General features: G+C 32.1%; 2 protein-coding genes and 1 non-coding gene across 3 annotated transcripts; 1 reads left to right on the forward strand and 2 right to left on the reverse strand.

Annotated features, from left to right (window-relative positions):
- Positions 1-225: 225 nt before the first annotated feature.
- Positions 226-1,016, reverse strand: LOC117126120 (glutathione S-transferase T3-like). The gene is made up of 2 exons (XM_033273525.1): positions 890-1,016; positions 226-782 (listed from the first exon to the last, which is right to left on the reverse strand). The coding sequence occupies exons 1-2, from the start codon at positions 1,014-1,016 to the stop codon at positions 226-228; spliced, it is 684 nt and encodes a 227-aa protein (XP_033129416.1).
- Positions 906-20,503, forward strand: LOC103873787. Its single transcript, XM_009152187.3, has 4 exons — positions 906-16,256; positions 19,086-19,147; positions 19,292-19,827; positions 19,906-20,503. The coding sequence occupies exons 2-4, from the start codon at positions 19,121-19,123 to the stop codon at positions 20,318-20,320; spliced, it is 978 nt and encodes a 325-aa protein (XP_009150435.1). The 5' UTR covers positions 906-16,256; positions 19,086-19,120; the 3' UTR covers positions 20,321-20,503.
- LOC117126325 lies at positions 8,479-8,603 on the reverse strand. The gene has a single exon (XR_004448900.1). It is a non-coding gene; the product is annotated as a small nucleolar RNA snoR86 (small nucleolar RNA).
- Positions 20,504-21,547: the final 1,044 nt, after the last annotated feature.

Raw genomic sequence — 21,547 nt, forward strand, 5'->3', positions numbered from 1 at the left:
ACAACTACTTATAATACTAGACTTGAATAAAAATGCACCCGTGACTTGCTTCACATCCGCTAACGACCAAAAGACTTTCAGACCTCCCAATGCACCCGTGACTTGGTTCACATGGCTTCACGGACCTGACACATCAAATAAGACAACAGTTAGTACGATAGAAAAACAATTTAAAAGTCCCAACTTCACAAAACAAAATTAATACCTACAATCAAGACTAATAAATCACAACATTTCAGACATTAGTTTGAGTTTTAGAGTAGTCTCCATCTCTAATAGTGGCTCTGTTTTCGCGAGTAAACGATCTAGGAGTTTATGTCTAGAGATTTTTTCTTTAGTTTCTAAAACAGCCTGTAGCTTCGTCAACTCCTCCTCTCTAGCACTCTTCTTCTTCTTAAATCCAGCTTTGGCAGCCTTTACCCTGGGAGGTCTACCCTCTGGTTCTCCGTCTTCCCCTTCTTCTCTATCACCCGCCGAAGGTGGTTTCCGCTTCTCCTTTCCACCGTCCTTAGCCGTATGAGTTGCACACGATTTCTGGTCATGCCTCAGCTCCCTCCAGCAGTGATCCAGGGCGAACTTGTAGCCGTTATTACTGAAGAAAATGTCTAAAGCTGCTTTCATGAGATCATCATCATTTTGCCCACTCCTCTGCTCCCTCAGAGCCCCATCATAGCAACCAGCAAACTTGGATACTTGCTCGTTAATCCGAGCCCACCTCTGCTTGCAAGGACGAAGCTTCCTCGGTGTAGTCCCAACCAGGTGAGGGCTTCCGTTGTAGTAGTCTACAATACAATTCCAGAAAGCATCAGCTTTTTGCTCAGTGCTCACCACAGGGTCCTTACTGGTGTTAAGCCACGCACCAATAAGGATTTTATCCTCTGTGGGAGACCATTTCTCCTCTCCTTCACACAAGGCTCATCGGGAACTTGGCTAGCGAACCAATTAGCTTCGGGTGAGTCAAGGTCAATGGGATTTTGACTATTTAGTAGGTTTACATAGCCAGACGGGTTAGGCATGGTTAGAGGTTGGGTTGTGAGATTATTCTACCGACACTACTACTTAAGTAAGCAAATTCTAAACTAATTAAATCCTATCAAATCAGAGCAGTTGGGAAGATAGAAAGCAAATAAGTTACATTAACACCTATTCTAATTCGAGTAAATACCTATCAAACTAAGTAATAAAAGCCAATCAAATGATGCCAATACAAACCAAACAATTAGCATCGGACACCATTTCTTTTCAAACACAACTAGAGTACTAATTTTAACCTTCATTTCAAACACAACAAGAGTACTAATTTTTAAAAAGAAATAGTACATTATTACAGATAATTCTGACAAACGCCACTCTCCTTAGAAACCTTTGCAACAATTCCTGAAAAAACATGAGATAAACATTCAAACGTTTTACAAAAGCCTCTAAGAATATGCAATTAAATAAGAGGACATAAACTAACCTCGCAGAATCACTAACACCAAACCTATTAAGACTAATAGACAGACCATTAGCTTAATTCATGCTTTCTTCTTTGAAAGCTCATCTACCGTCTTCTCAAGGTTAAGGCGCTTCTGCACACTCTCATCTACCGTCTTCTTAAGATCACTAAGTTGCCTCTGAAACTCCCTCATCTCCTCCATGACTGCCACTTCCCACCATTTCCAAACGTGGCAGTCTCCATCATCAGCATTATCGCATGTAAAGTACCATCTGTATGGGTCTTTAGGAGTGTAAGAGCAGCCGAGAACAGGCTGAGCTCCACAGTAGCATGTCGTGGGGATTCCATCATCAGCCTCTGGTTGACGTGGGTACTGAACCGGCATTGCATTGCGGTTGCTACTGTCAGTTTCATCCGCGTAAATGTGAGCTTCGGCTTCAAGAAGGGAGGTTATGTCCAGAGAGTCTGATGATGAAGTGGGCTGGATGTAGCTGTAATCTTGTCCCATTTTCTTTAACCTGAAAGAAGTGAAGAACTGTGAATCAATTAGAACCGATTACTTATTACATTCGCAAAAACACTCGCATATATACAACCGAGTAGTGATTTAACTGAACCCCAAGAATACTCCCTTAAAATGAACATATCGATTCAACAAGATCAAACAAATCAACTAGATCCGACATTGAAACCAATATGGGATTTCAATCCGTGTAAGAAAAAAAAGAGAAGATCCGCTTCCGATTGAAACCAAAATCGATCTGAAACCCTATATACAAACGAACCCTCTCCCTAAATCGATTTATCCCCAAAATTTTCAAAAACCCTAATTTCAATCATTAAACGAAATCGATATAAACCCCCACGATCCAACCCGATTGAGAGGAAACAAGAAGATAACTGATCTAATTTAGCGAAAATCAACGATTTTAGAGAAAGATTTACCAAAAATGAAAGAGAGATGAATCGCCTTTCTCTCCAGATGATTTTTTTTTCTACGGTTTCGGTCGAGAATGAGATTTCTCGCTTGACCCAACGAAACACAAACCGACGCCCACCCAGTTAGAAGAGGACACGTACTCAAGGATCAGCCCCTTAAAATCCTTCTCGACGGGGCAATCCTTAGGTTTACACGGATAATTAATATTATTATATTAACCCTAAGCTAAGGATTAGCGCTAAGGATCCGACATGGACCGCTGTTGCACTTGCTCTTAGGTCCCATTATCTATTTAATATTTATTTGATTTATTCGGTTTTCGTTCGGTATACAAAGAGATTGGGTTTAGAATCAAACAGAACCGAACCTGAGATTCTCGGAGCCCTATTCAAAGTAAAAATGAACTTGGTGTAGTTTTGATAACAAAAAAACAACATCGAAAGAAACCTATAGAACAATCTAAACATAATCCCCTATACATTATTTACCAAGTGATTTTGACACATGTCATCACCACATTAATTTTTTTTTTTGTCTGGTTAATTATGCTATTACAAATTATGAGAAACATTACATAGACGATATTACAGCCGACAATTCTACCTGCCTTATGAGGATTCACACCTGACTGCATCACCCTGAGTAGCCCTATGAGATCCATTCCTGACGGTACTCCTTGCGCCATGCTGAAGATCTTTTGTAAGCATTTTCTCTAATTATCTGCATTATTCACCTTCTCCGAGAATTGAAACACAGACCTCTTCATGTAGAAATTGCGTTGTCTGGGGTTTGAACCCCAGACCTGGGTGTAGAAGCCTTTAAACCTTGACCACTAATAAAGATAACATGGCTTACACTAATTATGACATGAACATTTACATTTAATGTTATTTTATAATTTTGGTAAGTTTTAAGAATAAGTTAATAACTCATAAATCATCATTAATATAACAACAAATAGTAAAGTTAGAAATATAGTAATATATAATAATTTTCGAAAATATTATTTAATTTTATTTAAATAATTTTCTAAAATATTTAATTTTATTTAAATAATTTTAGAAATATTATTTAATTTTATTTAAATAATTTTATAATTTTAGTTACTAAAAAAATCTTTAAAAAAATTATGCATTTTCAGAAAAAAATTCTAATCATATTATAATTATTTATTTTAATTATTTACAAATTTTATAAATATTCTTTAATTTTATTTTTTGTTAATTATACATAACAAAACTTTCCCTTAATTTTGTAGAATTTTTAAAATATATTAACCAAAATAAATAAATAAAAATATTTCCAAGATATATATATATATATATGTGTATATATATATATAAAATATAAATGTAAATAAAAATATTTATTTTATCAATATTTAAATAAAAATGTAAATAAAAATGCAAATAATAAAACCAAAAAATTAACAAAAATTTATTTATGAATATAATTTTAAAACTTTATTTCTGCACATGGTGCAGGGAAACACATAGTGTATCTTCAAAATACAGTAAAATAGTTCTAAAAAAACACAACAACAGTTTTATTGATTCTGAAAAAATAACTTTTCTTGCTTTTCAATTTGCCTTTGCACCTAAGATTACATATATTAAGATGATGATTGTTTCCATTAGTTTTTGGTTTTTGGTTTTTAACTTTTAGGCTTTGAATGGTGACCAGGGAACGAAAGAGAACACTGAATTCCTTATCATTTCTCAAAAAAATAACCATTCACAAGAAATAGTTTTTTCCTTCTTGTTCCTTCCCATTTCTTTTTTTTGTAGAAAAATATAGAACAAAAGCATTTCTTATTAAATTTGATAAGAAACAAGCATTCCTTTTCATTCCTGCAATTTTATTCATATACGCTCATTTCCTATTCGTTCTCCGTGTTTCCGAAAAGGTCACCATTTGGAGCCTTAGATTTTTGTTTTTGATTTTCAGTTTTTAGATTTTGGTGTTGCTGTTTTTTAATAAAATAAGCAATACATTGTTTTAAAATAATAAAGTAAATAGTAATAAAATTTTAAAATTACCATTAAAATTTATCAAATATAGTGGTTATTATTAAAATAAAAAAATACCATGTTTTAAATTTATTTTATATTAAGTATTATACTAAAATATGATTTTAAAAATATCTATAAATCATAAAAATTAAAATATTTTGAAATTTTGAAACTAATTATATATTTTATTACATAATATATTGTATTAATAAAATATTTTAAGTTTTATAATTTTTAGTTGTTGTTTAGTGTGTATAATAATAATTAAAACTATTCAATAATTTTATTTATAGAAATTAATAACTAAATGGTTACAATTAATACTAAAATTATCTATATTTATTTATAGATATGAAACAAAAATAAATTATTTTACATTAATGTTCAAATGATAAAATATTGTATGGGAATTTTATCTTTATGAAAATATTTTTTATTTAATTATTAACCAATTAAAATATAGTATTTTATACAAAAAAAAAATTGGTTTTATATTGAAAACCCACAAAATTGGGTTTTTGCTTTTCTTCACAAATTGGTTGAAATTTTGAAAAACTAGTTTTTCTAAATTTTAGAGAATCTAATTGTTAAAAAACTTGATTGGCAAGTGAAATAGTTTTTACAAAAATAAAAACTAAAACTTGATTGGATAAAAAATATTTACAAAAATAAAAACTAAAAACTAAAGCAAAAACCACAAACTTAAGGGTTAACTTTTTTGTCCACATAATTTTTGGAAAACGTACATGAAATGTATTTTAACAAAATTAATGATTTCATTGTATTCGGACAAAGATATGTAAACATTTATAAAGAAGTGGTACAACTGAGGTAAGTTTAATTTTTATATGGTACAATTAGTGTTTTCGATTTCACTGCAAAAGTACAACTATGTACAAACCGGTACAACTCAAAAATTAGTACAACTGTGTATAAAGCGGTACAACTCGAATACTAATACAAATATGTTATGTCATTTTGTATTCTGCATCACGTTTGTATCATGTTTTAAACATTCTGGTGGAACATTAATGTTGAGTAGTTGTACTAGTTGTGCCATTCTTGAAAAAATTCTGTACCTAAATGCCCGTAATTTTAAACTCATAACAATTTTTTTTTAACATTCCTCCAAAAGAAACAAGTTAAACATCTTAAGAAACATAGGTTTTAACATACCAAGAATATATGTTTTAACATCCAAAAGAACATAAATCTTACAAACATAAGAAATAAGAAAGCCGAAAACGACATAAGTTTTCCAAACCTATTCCAAATAGCTCACTTTGGCAAGAACATATAAATAATGATACACGTGATGTGTTTATATTTTTACATGGTAGAACTCATTTTTTTTTTAATTTTAAAACCAAAGTACAGCTACATTCAGTATGATACTAGTTGTAGCAATTATACTTGTCATACATGATCCATTTTTTCTTATAAATTTTTGTCTTATAACCTTTCATCCACTTGATGGAAATACAATAAACATTGGTTTGTTATCTCATCATATCGAAATAAGCAAGTTTTACCATATCCTTCTTGTATATGTGTTTACAATTGGTCAATTTCTTATCTTATTTTCATGAATGCTTATGCATCCTTTTCGAACTCATGGTGATTTTTACATCATCTTTTGCATACCCTTCTAAATGTCTTTCTACCGCAACTTTTTGGCTTCACGGCTACTTTCTTCCGCTTTGTGACCAAAAATATGATGATTAATTGTTTTTGGAAATGGTACAACTAATATAACTAATACAACTTATAAACAAATCATTAATCAAATATTATTGAAAATAAACTATTTGTGTATTTTGACACATCCAATCGGAGAAAGAATAGACCAACATGTCTCAGTAGTTCCACATCATTCTATCTTATAGCATCATTCATACAGTGAAAACATAAACCAAAATATCACCATATTAATTACAAAGTTGTATCAGTTATACTAGTTCTAGTTATACTTTTTTTTTTTTTTTTTTTTTTTTTTTTAAATAAAATCTGTCCGATAAATCGGAAATCAGATACGGTTACAAGCTTGTTTTGAACAAAATATCGAAATCAATCTATTACAATCCTAGCTTCGCCCGCCCACTAAACCCGGCACATTCCGCTAGTTTGTTTTTTGAAATCCTTCGACTTCGGTAGCCGTTCTTTACCGTCGACGTGACCCTCGGGAAAGTGAGGTTCTCCTCGTTGCCGAGGATGCCGGGAGTTCCCTTGACGTCTCCGGAGTAGCTAGTTCCCGATGATCTCCACTAAGCTTGCAACTTTCTCTGTCTATGAAGCTCAAACGACCAAAGGGGAGGATTCAAAAACTTACCGAGGCCTTGCGAACGAAAGCCGGAATGTAAGAAACGCCACACGACGCCTTGAACCACATCCCAAGTCGAGCAAGCGCTCGCTTCAACCGCCAACAAAACCTGCAGAAAGATGGGTTGTATCTGTCGCCACACCATGAAAAGAAGCCTCAAAACCTACGCAAGAAAGCCAGCAACACCACCGCAGGAGGAACAAGACCAACACCACGGCGCAGGGATGTGAGCTAGGACGAGATGCTGACTCAGAGACGGCTAATGACTCCCGAGAACCGCCTAAGCATCTAAGCCTTTGAGAACCAAAAAAACTTTTTCTTGACCGCAAACGTACGACCTCCAGAGCCAAGGAGATAGCAATAGCAATGACGAACAGTAGACTTTAACTCCTAAGGTCAGGCCGTCGCCTAAACTGTCGGAGAATCAGATCATGGCGCCGGAGGAGGGAGCAACAGAAGAAAGGTGGGGCAAACTGAGAATCATCTAATGGCCATAGACGACCGCTCGAATCAAACAGAAGCACACACACGAAGAAACAAAGTCGGACACTTTCACCACGATTACAACCGACCCGAACCTCGCCCCTAATCAGAGACCGGAGCATTCTTGGTTGCAGCAAGCAGGAACCGGAATCTCCCCGACCCGAGGAAACCCTAAATACCCATCACCTTAACCGAACGAGCACGACGTAATAGATCCGCAGCAACGAACCACCGTCAGACCCAGCCGCGACAAGAACCCTCGCAGCCTCCCCACGACAACGTAACACCGGCGAGCTTGAGAAAGGGGAAAATAGCTCACCATTAACCCTAAAAGCCGACTCCGCCAGCACGACCCGCACCACAACACCGCGTCTCGTCTCCAGAGGAAACTATACCACCACCGGAGCCGCCAATCTTCGCGAGCAGACGGCGGAGGCCAACGACGGAAGTCAAAACCAGAGATGGAAACAAAGCGGAGAGAGTATGAGAAGACCGGAGAAGCAAAGAGAAAACGGGGCTGAGAGGAGAAAGCCCTCCGGCGCCGGCACGCGCACGGACGCGCCGCCCGGACGCCGGAGGCGTATGTAAATGGCTTTTGGTTTCGAGAGCTTTTAGGAGAGAGAAGGAGAGTATGTAAATGTTCGACCCATTCTAGTTATACTTGTTGCAGTGGTTATACTAATTTGAGTTGTATAGTTGTACTTGTTTGAATTGTACTAATTGTACTTATAATACTATGCATTCTCCTTTACCTGAACTCGAACATAAAACACAAATCCGATTTTGAATAAGACAGAATTGATTAAATATGACTATGAATTGATCGTTTTGAGATTAGAAAAAGAAAATCAGTGAATATTTGAATAAAAGTTTTGATTTTTTAAGTGAAGAAGTTAAAGAAACATAAATGGAGGAAAATGAAGAAGAAAAAGAAGAATTTGGATTAAAAGTCGGGTCAAATTATTGGGTCAGATTACGGATCGGATAGTAATGGCAGAGATAGTAAATAACTTGATGTCTTTTGTTTTTTCAGTTATTTATCTTTGTTTTGTATTTAAATTTTAATGTAAAATAAATAAAAAGATAAGTGAGGGCCAAATCAGATTTCTTTTGACCCATGTGGTCTATCCGAGAATTTGATCCCTAAAATTAAGAATGATTCATTTTTAGGTGGGCATGTCTCCTTGTCCGAGAAAGAGTCCATAGTGTTCTCGTATTTTTTGCTTCATTATCATCGTTTGGCTGCATATTTTTTTTTGGACTAAATGGTTGATACAAGTTAATGAATGTAGCGACTTGTTCGAGGCCACAATCAATATGAGAAAAATTTGATAGGCACGGAGAATCGCTAATTTTTATTGCCAACCTTCAAGGCAACTCACGCCATTTTATATTTTAACGTCATTGCTCTGCAAATTGGCTTATATATCTTATTACAAAAGATTTAGCAAACAAAAAAAATCTTTAAACAGAAAAGCTAACAAACATATTAGAAGATGAAAAAAGAAACTTAGACTTAAATGTCGAACTTAGAGATAATAAGAATAGACTTATATAAAAATGTTTTAGATATCGAGAGAGTATTAATGTATGCCATAAGGTAAAAAATTGATTTCAATATTACTGAGGATAGATATTGAAATATCGATCTTTTACACTCCCAAGGGTCAAACATGATGGAAGGCATTTGAAGGTTAATATATGCAAAAGATGGCCACTCTGCCTACGAAAACGACATGGCATGCGGATGGAAGATTTTTGCACATCATATAGTCATATCCAAACTATTTTGAAGTTAATTTCATATAATACATTATCATTTCAAATATGAAAAACTTGGAAGTTAACCTACTACTTGAATAAAATCATAGACAAAACTAATAAAACCTGGAATGTTCAATAGATTTTTCCAAAAAGGCCAACTATTTGATAAAGATTATATATCCTACAATAACCGTTACCAACATATAGACAAGCAACACCTTATGTTATGTGGAGATGAAAGAGTAGCTAAAACTAAAACGAAAGAGAAAGGCCAAATTTTACCCAAAAAAAAAAAAGAAAGAGAAAGGCCAAACAAAAAGATAGAATAAGGAGGAGACGAAAGGAGGCTTCTAAAGTTATGAGGATATGCAAAGGGGGGTTTGGTTTATATATAAGGTTTCATAATTAGGTCAATAGAAGGTGATACTGATACCACTAGTGTGGATTGTAATATAAATATAAATGGAAATAAAAGAAAACGGGAATTCGTTTTTCTATTAAAAGTAATAAATCTTTCTGGTCATCGGGCAGATGATATTTTGAAAGTACGTGAATGTTACGGGCAGCTGCCCAGTGAATTAAACAATTCAGCAACTTGTCTGACTAAGCCAGCCTCGAGACTCCCAATTGATATTCCCGGTTAACTTGGTTAGCTAATCTAATTAGTCTGTGCTAGGTTTCGGTTTTTGGTTAAAACCTTACGCAAATCAAAAACTCAATGTTTGGCTTAGTTTATTACAGTCTTAACACAATCTACAAATTTTGGTAAGATGTCTCACACAGGGCCGGCTTAGAATTGTATTAGGCCCTTAGGCAAAAATAATTTTTAGACCTAATAGTTAATTAAACTAAGATTATAGGTCCTATTCTAAAAGAAAAAACAAAAAAACGGGCCTCTTTTGTTATTGAATTGATTGGCTTTTGGGGTGGGCCCTGGGCAAGTGCACTCCTTACCCTCCCTGTTGAGCCGGCACTTGTCTCACAAATGTTACTTTTTAATAGTTTACTGCAATTCATCACTTATGATGAAAAGTAATTCGTATAAATGGAATAAGGCCACGTATCTATGTGTTAGCCAGGTTTGTAGTGAAACTAAACTCAAATCGTAACCTAGTTTCTGGAGAATTCAAATGAAGGACAGCCGAAACAGTTGGAATGTTAAACAGGTTGGTCTATTCCGTCTCGTACCACAGCGGGTTCGTCTTCTTGCGAGTCACAGCAGGTCAGGCCTGCGTGGACTGCGGTTTCCAAAAAGTCGGCCCAATTCCGTCCGGCCAAAGTCCACAGTCCCTTACAGGCCGTCCCGCGGACTGGATGCCAAAGGAGTGCATCGGGACGCTTCTTGATGCTGCAGGCTGCTCTAGGACGCTTCAGGTTGATCCACTACTTACTTAAGTGCACATAATGAAGATACATGAAGCATCTACTATTCAAGCTCAACAAAATTTGTTATATATTGTTCTTGTTATCTAAGTCTATTTTCTTGAAGTTCTTGAAGACTATTTTTTCTATTACAAGTACATGTATAAGATGAGATTGATTATATATATATAGGTGCTACACTATTGGAAACAAGTTGCTACACTATTCAACATTAAAACACAATCACAAACAGTCAACATCAATATATCAGAGACAGAACAGAACATGACAAACTAAGCGCAATCAAATTTCATAGTAATAAAACTTACAATGCTTTCAGCTCTGTTTCGTATCTTCTTTTACTCCTTGTTCACTTTCAAAAACACAAAAAAAAACATATAGACTGAACATGAGTAATTTCATTTCAAGAAACTATCAATATCAGATTACAAGCTAATTAACAAGACATTCTAATTGCTATCACCAAAGATACATAATGAGTTTCATACCTTCTCAGTGAAGAGGAGAAGATGACGACCATGCATGCAGAGCAGGCCTGGCTCATGTTTTTTACAGACCCTGTGCAATTTTATTTTTATTTTTACAAGACCAATAAAAATAATTGGTAAATAGGACCCTTAAATCTGTAAGAAGAAGACCCTAAATTCTTGCTAAAAATTTCTAATTTTTTTGAGACCCTGTGCATAAGCACCTTGTGCACATGCCAAGGGCCGGCACTGATGCAGAGAAGGAAAACCTCTGGTGGTGGATCTAATAAGAATAGAAGCTAAGAAGAATAGAAGCTAAGAAGCCCTGGTGGTGGATCGAAGCTGAGGAGATCCAGAAGAAGAATATAACCCACCTGAAATAAGGAGTTAGAGACTTAGAGTGTTAGAACCGAAAAAATATAAATCCACAACAAACCATGTTTGCACTTTCTTTACCTGTGACATGCATGCAGTCACCGTCGATGAAGAACACATCGTCGGAGCTGGATCTTCGTCTTTGGTTGAGTGTGAGTTCGGAGACTTTTTCCGGTGGCTTAAAGAAGCTCCACTCTTGGAGATAGAAGACACATGAGAGTCCAGAAGTATCATCGACCTTCAAATCTCTGTCAGCAGAGCTTCATTTGCCGTCGGCGAACATTTATGGGTGAATCACCTTTTTCTTCTCTCTTTCTCTCTCTCTTATTTCAGGTGAAAACAGAAATGGAGGCTAGGGTTTGTGGGTCATCCAAATCCCGCATGTTAACTTGTGGGTCATCACGCTTTTGGTCCATCCCGCAACAAGTCCTGCCCGCGAGGTCTGTACTCTGCGGACTTACAAAATGCTGGCCTAATCCTGCCCCGCATCAAGCTTTATTGGGCCAGGCCTGCGGTTCAGGTTTCACTTTGATATCTAATTTATTATTTTGGTTGTTAGTTTTTCTTTTAATTTATACTAGAACTTAACCTGCGCCCCCGCGCGGGTGGTTGATTTAACTTATGTTCAACGTAAATTTATAAACCGCTGGTTTTATAAAAATATATTATGTATTTTTTTATGTTTTGTAATTTACATATAGGGTAAAATATATTATTTTATAATAGATGTTTGATAATAATTCTTTTTATTTGTGCATAATATTATATTAAAATTTTATAATTTGATACAATTTGATGTAATTGTACTATTCATATGTTAATCTGTTGTTTATTTGTTACTTTATTTTAAAATGAAACTACATACTAAATTTTTTAATTTTTGCATTAGTTTTCTAAGAATTATTATTAATTTTATGATATATTTTTTTCCTTGAAAATTGAACTCTCGAAATTTTAATATTGACTAAATTAAATATTAAAAAAATAGTTTATATAATATATAGTTATATACTATATATTTCAGTTTGTGTTTTTTTCCCATAAAGAAACAACAACTATTATAATTAATTAATTTAAATTAATTTTAAATACAATGGCAGAATCTGTAAATAAAAAAAATACAAAAAGGAAGTATTTAATTATTGTAAATGTAATGGCTAAATATATAAATTAAAAAAGTAGTTAATCTGCTATTCATGTTTCTAAACAGTTCTTGTTTTAATTTTTATCGATATTTCTAAATAGTACCAAAAGATTCTTTAATTTTAATAATATAGATGAGTTCGTGGAATAGAACTACTATATTTGATTATTATTTTACTGTATATCGAACATACAAACAAGAATCTACTCGCTTTGTTTCCGAAAACTTACAAGAGTCTACATGCAGGCGAAAATGTGTACGTCAGTCAATCCATCAATATTGCACGTGTGAATCAGATGAAGTGTGCAAATACAATCACCGTCAGGATAAAAAATTACCTCCCAACCATGGGCGGAGGCAGCTTAAGAGAAGGGAGGGTCAGGCAGTAGCGGCCCTGAGCAGAAGCGGTGGAAGCCTGTGCTTCCGGCCCACTTTAGAATAGATAAAATATCGGCCATTTTTTGAACGAAATATCTTGCAGCGTAAATGGTTCAGTGGTTGCATTGCTATCAAAGGAGGTTGACGGTTCGATGCCTGATACGGGAAATTTTTTTTGGGTATTTAGTTTGTTAATTTATAGGCCCACAATCGAAGTTTGCTTCCAGCCCAAATTGTATCCGGGCCGGGCCTGGGGTCAGGCAGTAGCGGCCCTGAGCAGAAGCGGTGGAAGCCTGTGCTTCCGGCCCACTTTAGAATAGATAAAATATCGGCCATTTTTTGAACGAAATATCTTGCAGCGTAAATGGTTCAGTGGTTGCATTGCTATCAAAGGAGGTTGACGGTTCGATGCCTGATACGGGAAATTTTTTTTGGGTATTTAGTTTGTTAATTTATAGGCCCACAATCGAAGTTTGCTTCCAGCCCAAATTGTATCCGGGCCGGGCCTGGGGTCAGGTGACTCTACTACTTAAAAAAAAAGGGAAATTTGTTAAAACAGAACAAAAGAAATAGCATGGTTGTCCATTTGGTATAATACCATCATAAGTTATCTATTTAGTATAAATTTTTTTCATAATACCAAAATTAACCCTCGATTAATTAAATTAAATACATTAAACAAAATTTAAAAGCTTAACTGAACTTTAAAAAGTCTAATAAAAAAGAAACAATATTTTAATTTAAAATTTTATTTTTTATTAATTTTTTAATAAAACTAAAAATTTCACAAACATTTTGAAAAAGTTTTTATAATGTTTATTTAATGTTTTATTGAAAAAATTCTTATAAAGTTTATTTTTATTAAAAACGTTTTACAAAGTTTTATTTTTTATTTTTCTACAAACATTTTAAAAACATTAAAATTAAAAAGTTTATTTTTTTATTAAAAGTTTTAACAAAAAGGAACGAACATTTAAAAAAAAAGTTTATAAAAAAGGAAAAAAAAATTTTTGACAAGGTAAATCGACTTATATACATTTTAAGAAAGTTAGAATAATTTTAGAATATTTCCTTAACTGAAATTTCCTTAATTTTCGCAAAAAAACATGTTTTCTTATCCGTAGAAGACAACTTCTACACTGTGTAGAACAATGACAAAAGTTCAGAATGCAATTTCTATCTCATATAGATGTACGAGTTGTGTTTAGATTTCGCATTCTGAAAATTTTAGAATACTTCATTAAAGTAGAAACTGCATTATGGAGAAAAATAGATATCTTTACAATTAGTAGAATTCGCATTCTCCATATTTAGAATTTTAATTAAAAGTAGATTGTTCGTTCTAAAAAAAATAGATGAACTTGTATAATCTAAAATTCGTTTTCTACTAACCCAATTTATGTAGAAGACAAAATCTACATTTAGTAGAACATAATTTTTTTTATTTATTTATTAAGTTTTTCAACTAAAAAACTATCATTTTGTGTATATGGGTGTTTTATTAATTATATTTATAATTTTAATAATTTTTTTGATACATGAAACTATTTATTTCATTAAGTTTCAGAAATGAAAAGGATAAAAGAGAGACAAAATGGACAAAAATGGTTTTATACCAAATGGACAACCATGATATTTTTTGTTCTGTTTTGACAATTTTCTAAAAAAAAAAAACTGTTTTGTATTAAGAAGAATTTGTGTTGACTCCACTAAAAAATAATTACTAAGCAATGAAGATAAAATTTAATTATACAGCTAAAGTAAATTTTATATTAAAATTTTTGGATTTACTTTAGTTTTAACTTCATTTTCCTATATTTATCTAAAAATATAAAATCCCTAAACACCTTTTGCTATTTTAAACTTTAGTAATATGTTAGTTTAAGCCCGAATTGTATTACGTCCAACTAATTTACAATATAAAAACATTAAGAAATAAGTAAACTCTTTAAAAAAAAATTGTTCCTCTTCCTCAGACACACAAGACGACGGCAAACTCCCAACTCGTGTTTTCTAATTATTTTTAGTTAAAATTTAAGTTGGTTTTCTATATTTTTAGCCAATAAAATTCTTATAAAAAAGTTTCAAGCTATGAGTGTGCGTAGAGTGGAAATGTTGTAGTCGTGTGGTTCGGTCTGAGAAGATTTTAGAGATAGAGATTGAGCTTTGTTTTTATTCATTGTTGTTATGTTTTTTTTTTCTTAAAAGCTTTAGAAACATAAAACACTCAAAACAAATAAGCAGTCACTGTACAAACGTTTTTTGGTTTGAATAAATTCTTACATTCAACAAAAAAGGAGTGTGCCTAGAATACATTTGTAGTTTATTGGAGTTTATAAATTATGCTTTTGATTTCTGTTTTCGACCCCGGTGCAAAACATTTCTGGCTTCGCCACTCCTCCCAACTATAGCAACTGAAAGTCGAACTTGGATTTATCTGGTGACACCATATTATATCCTCTTTACTCTGAGCTATCTCTCTAGTGAATGAGTTTTGGCTACAGACATGTAATGGGATGTACTATCAATAACTACTACATACAAAAAAAACTTTCTAAATTAATAATGTTTGGACTATGTTAATTTATAAACTCAATTTAAAGATTTTTTTTTTTAAATTATGGTTTTAACATATATTTTTAAATATAAGAAGAAAATATTTTATTGTGTGATATTATATATTATTTAAATTTTATAGATTTGAATATAATCTATTTTAATTAGATTATTTGATGTGTTTTATGTATGTTGAATATGTATGATAGATTACAAATGAGTTTTTATATGCATTTCAATAAAGTAACACTGAAATATTTAAACGAAAAAAAATTGAGATGAAATTCATTTTTAAAACAAATAAACATTTTAATATTTTGCTTATGTTTATATATATATATATATATCTATAAATTATTAATTTATAATGGTTACTATCTTATTCTTTTATCGCATTATGATACATTTTACTCTAGCATAGTTTGAGAAAAGAAAATTTTATTAATTTTTAATATTTATTAATTTATCGAGTATTAATTTATAGAGTTTCTACATGGCTATTTAACATTTTATTTGATATGATATATATATATTTTTTTAAGAATATGTATATTATTTATAATCATTTAATTTAGTTTAAACTAAGTAAATCCGATCGAACCCGGTTCAGATCCGGTCGAATCACAATGACCCGTGATCCAAAAAAATTTTGGTTCGCTAATCGGTCCGGTTTTAAAAACACTGACCCAAACTATGCTAATTTTAATTAAAAAATATTAATAACTCTCCAAAAAAAATTAAAAATATCTAAAACTCAGAATTAAATCTTAAAATTTTCAAGCTTAAAATCAATTTGATTAACCTCTTTGTCTGCAATCTTCTCTTCTTCCTATCCGCTTCTCCGTCCCTCTCTTAAATTCACAATCTTTCTCATTGGTTTTTGATTCACAGCTTCGGATTTTTCACTAGGGTTCTTCGTCTTTCTTCTACAAAACTCTGCTTATTTACGTATTCCTACGAAGAAACCAGAAGACAAACAAGCTCATGATGATTGAGGTCGCTTCTTTTACTCTAATTTGAATCCCATTCTGAGGTCTCGTGGCACCTTTGTCTTTGTGTAATGATTATATATATCCCTTATATATTAAAGGAGAAGCATTGTAATAAATGCATTCACACTATAATAGACACGTGGCAGTCTCACAATAATTTGATAATAAATATGTTAACGCGTTCACACTATATTCATAAATGTGTTCACACTATATACTTTGTATTTTTTTGAATATAAAACTCATATGCATGGTTCCAATAAAACTTTGGATTTTTCGGTTCGAATCAAAACAAATAACGAATCAAAAGCTAAACTATATATATATTATTTTTATTGTTTACCGATAAAGTTGGGCAAAATATTTATAAGTTTTGATTCAATTCGTTATCCTTTTTTAATTGAACAAAAAAATATGGATATCCGTAACTTTACGAAGCAAATCAACTACTACAATTAAAGAAAAGCAAATCACAAATACCAATATTTTTAGAAGCGATTATCAAATTCGATCTATTATATGCATATATATACATATATGTACAGAATTATATATATATGTTATATATATTATAGTTTATATAAGTTTTACAATATTTTTATAAATTAAATTTATTATATTAGGTATTAAAATTTAAAAAGTAAATAATATTTTATTTTTGTAATAAAACGTTATTATTAAATTTTAAATTATTTTTTAAATTTTATTTACGGATCAAATCAGATATTCTTTAAAATTCTAAATCATTTCGAATATCATAGTCACCGACTATCCAAGTGGCTAAAGATTGAATCGACATGAATGCCTCCAAATACTCGGATATTCGATCTGTGCCCACAACTATTTATGGATACAGTTGAGTTTTTTATATAAAAAAATTCACTAATGTCAAGGCCTTTTAATTTTTAATTAATTTTAATTTTATCTTTCATGTATTATTTAGAACAAAAATGTCATTAATATTAATTAACAATATCTTTATATATTTGTCATTTATTTTTATATACTTTTACATACACATACATATGCACCTTGAGGTGAACACTTTATAAGTGTTTACCACTACTGAAGTATCTATTTTTTTTCTGGAAGTTAAAATATATTTTTTCTTAATGCTTCTTTCACTACCGACCAAATTGTAGTGAAATGATTAGTCTTAATAATTTTATTTTCTTTTTCTTGAACTATTATCCGTTTACAAACTATAATATGACACCATTGGTTCGACATGACGATTATCTAAAATTTATAACATAAAAATAAACAAATAATAATAGTTTTTAGTTTTTACCAAAAAAAAACTAAAAAATCAAACATTCTAACATAATAAACCAAAAAATAAGTTAAAACTGAACCAATATCCAGATTAAACAGATTTAATGTGTTTTTATTAAAAATAACGAAACTAATAATCACATCCCGCGCAAGGCGCGGGTTATTACCTAGTATATATATATTCAATTAAAATATCACGGCTCTTTAAATGAGAATTCGGCCAAAAAAAATACGAATTTTACACGAATCTCGAATCTGGCCAAAAAAATACTATACTTTTATTAACTTTTTTAGTTTATTAAGCAACTTAAGATTGACTGGTCATTTTAGCACACCGTGAATCCACAGTTAAGACAATGTTAAATGTTGGCGTTAAGCGAAACGACGTCGTTTTCAAATGAGATGAATATAAAAACTCAGGTTGACTAAGACAAATGGCAAGGTATTTTACCACTCGGCTAGTGGTAGTTTCGATTGAGTTACTAACACATTTAATTTTATTTGGTACTGATTGAATATAAAAAATTTCTCTAAAAACTTTAAAAGATCTTTAAAATTTCAAAAAATTGAAAAAACAAAATTTTTTTTATAAATTTAATTTTGAAATTAATATTAAAATATATAAATAAAATTAATTTTGAAATTAAAATTAAAAATAAAATTAATTTTAAAATTAAAAATAAAATTTTATCTGTTCTTTAAAAAATCAAAAATCTTTCAAAATTTTCATTTTTTCTTAAATTCCAAAAAATTTAAAAATTCAAAGAAAATGCAAAAAATTAAAATTATAATTATCAGCTAAAAATTTAAAATGGCACTCATAATGGGTACAATATTTATTTTAAGCATTTTGATTTAATTTTAATATGTGGGTATCTTTTTATGTGTGTATAATTAATTTCAATTTTTAGCAATTGTTTAAAAAAATTGAAAATTTTGGAAAATTTTAATTTCAAAATTAATTTTAGAATTTTTTTTATTTTTTCAATTTTTTGGAATTTTAAAGATCTTTTAAAGTTTTTAGAGAATTTTTTATATTCAATCAGTACCAAATAAAATTAAATGTGCTAGTAACTCTGTTGAAAGTGCCACTAGCCTAGTGGTAAAATACTTTGCAATTTTCCCCAACCTACCCGAGTTCGAATCCAATGGTGTACTTCTTTTTGACAATTCCTGCAAAGTTCGTGCTTTTTTTGGCCGAATTCTCCTTTTTAAATTGATGATAGTTTATGAGTTTTGAGTTGGCGAAACGACGTCGTGTTGGTTCGGATTCTGCTAAACTTCGTTCCTCTGTGATCGCTACTTGTGATTTCTATCTTTTAGAGGTTACATTAACCTATATATGTCAATCCTTTTCACTTATGTTGGAGTTTGGCTTGATGTTTCTGCAAGTTGCTTGCCTATGAATCTTGGAGTTTGGTAATTTAGGCTTAGAGAAGGCAATTGGAATCTAGGATTACCGATTTGAGTTTGCCAAAGCTGATTAAGTTACTCAAAGTGGTTTGTGTGTTAATGATGGACAGGAACTAAAAGTGGTTTGTGTGTTAATAATGGACAGGTTGTCACCTTTTTGTAAGTGAATAGCTGGAGACAATGGTGTTGGTAACTCATAAACTGCAGGTATCTTACAAGTTACAACTTACAACTAAGCATGCAATCTTATAAGTCCTAATTTTCATGTGTTTTCTTGCGTCTGTGTTATTGATCATGATGATTCTATCAGTACCACTCTTGTAATGCCTTGTTTCATGTTATCTCTTGTAGAGTTCACATGTCTTGTTTCCTTGGAGTTCACCAAAATGGACCAAAGGCTTGGTTACTAAGACACCTGTTACGACGGTACACTTTGCTGGGAGGAAAGAAAAGCTTTTACGATTGAAAGCAAAATCTTTCAGGGTTACGTCTTTCAAAGGCGAATCAGGGGGAAGTGAGCGTGGGAAGAAAGCCACTAATAACAACTCAGTTAAACTATCTTACCGTTCAGATGATGTCGAAAATAATGTGGATAGCTCTTCAAAGTCACAAAACACATCGGTTTCATACACCTCGGAAACAGAGGATTCAATCACAGGACAACCTGCTATTCAGAAGCTGTTCAAGAAATGGTTATCACTGTTGCTCACACAATCACCTATTCAAGTCATTGACGAGGCTTTGGAAGGAGAACATGTTCCACATACGAAGAAGCTAGAAACTGAAACAGAGATCCGGAAAACAGAAAGCCTTGAGAGTACAAACAATACATTTTGGACCTGGTTTTGGAGTCTTGACGCAGCTATCAAGATTCCGTTGCTCTTATTGTAAGTATGAGCATCTTTTCCTTTTCCAAGTTCCTTATATGTGTATTGAATATACGTTTCTTTTTTACTATTTTGCAGTGTTCCGGCTTTCCTTGCTGTTAACGCAATCTATGGAGCTGAAGTTACAAAGGAGTTATCTCCTTTGTGGATTGTTGGACCTTTGATTGTGGCCCTTTATATCAAAACGTTTCAAGGAATATGTGCACTTTACGCTTTCTGCTTCAACCAAACCACCAAAGTGATAAGAAACCTACCATCTTATTACATAATAGCATACCATTACATTTCCCATGGCAAGCTTAAAGATGACGTGAGAGCTCTAGTGACTCGACCAATAGTGGCCATCAAGAACACTGACAACAGACAGCTCACACGCACCAAACTGAAACAGGTCCAAGAATGGATCATTGAGAGATATTTGGATTTTGTTGAATTTATATGGCCTTATTACTGCAGAACTATCAGATTCCTGAAGAGGGCTAACTTCATTTGAATCTCTTCAACTTGGAAAACCCTCAAACAGGTCCTCTATGATCTGTATTTTTCCATGTTGTATTTGGTTTTACCTTTTTGATTCCTTAATTTTAGAAAGGCTTTCATGTTTATGCTGTTGTATCTGTGTATAATGCGAGCTTTTATAAGTTTCTACACTGAATTGATCGTATACTATTAAGGTTTCCCTCTAATTTATAGTTTACATATCTATATACTTATTATGTAGGCATGTTTCTATTGGAAAGATCATCCTTGCCTTCATTTTGATTCAGTTTTTATCATTTTTATTTCAGATTGATGCTTCCAAGTTCTTTTAGATGACCTCAATATGCTTTTCTGTTGTCTGCATCTAACTCTGAACTCATCATATATAATGGCTTATAATGCTTTAGTTTGTGAATTTTTTAGGCTCCAATGTAACTGTACTTCCTAATTAATTCTTGTTTTTCTTAATATATATGTTACTCTAGGAAAGTAGAGATATTTAGTTATATCGTGGATTGAAATGTTGCTCTTTACATGCGAGGGCAGGCTCCCCCGTGTCCCCCTGGTATTATAAACTAACTAAGGGGTCCAATTTTTTTTATAAATCTATATTTTTATATATATAAAAAGGTCTTGATATGTATATAGATTTTTTTCATTACAAAATATACAAAATATTACTGATTAAATTTTAAAATATTTAAAATATTATCTGTATATAAATTTTAGAGGGTAAAATTTTTTTTCTTGCTCTAGGGCGCAGGCCCTGGTTTACTGCATGGGATCTGATGCACAAATTAAGTAATCAATTAACACATTACTCTGAGTTCTTCGGATTCAGTATCAGTAGTAAGACCATAGATAAAACCAGTGAAAGCCATATGTCTTTCTCAATGCAATATATATCTCCCAGCGCGTGACTTGAGTTTCTCAACCAGCTTCTGACCGCCATGATTGCTCAGAAACCAAAGTATACAGTAAGCCCCATGAACACCTCTTAATGCATAAACTTCTGAGACTTATTTTGGCGAGAATCTGATTTCGCGACATGGATGACCTGCATTGTTGTTAACTTATAAAGATTAGAAATATTACAATTTATAATTTAGAAAATTAAAGTAGTTTATGCCATAGAACACCTCTTAATGCATAAACTACTTTAGTTTTCCTTTTTTTTGTTGGACAAAACTCACGTAGTAATAATTAGTTATCCCTCATAAGTTTGGTGTATATAAAGAAA

The sequence above is a fragment of the Brassica rapa genome, chromosome A06 (genome assembly GCF_000309985.2).
Source record: "Brassica rapa cultivar Chiifu-401-42 chromosome A06, CAAS_Brap_v3.01, whole genome shotgun sequence".
Taxonomy (NCBI): Eukaryota; Viridiplantae; Streptophyta; class Magnoliopsida; order Brassicales; family Brassicaceae; genus Brassica; species Brassica rapa.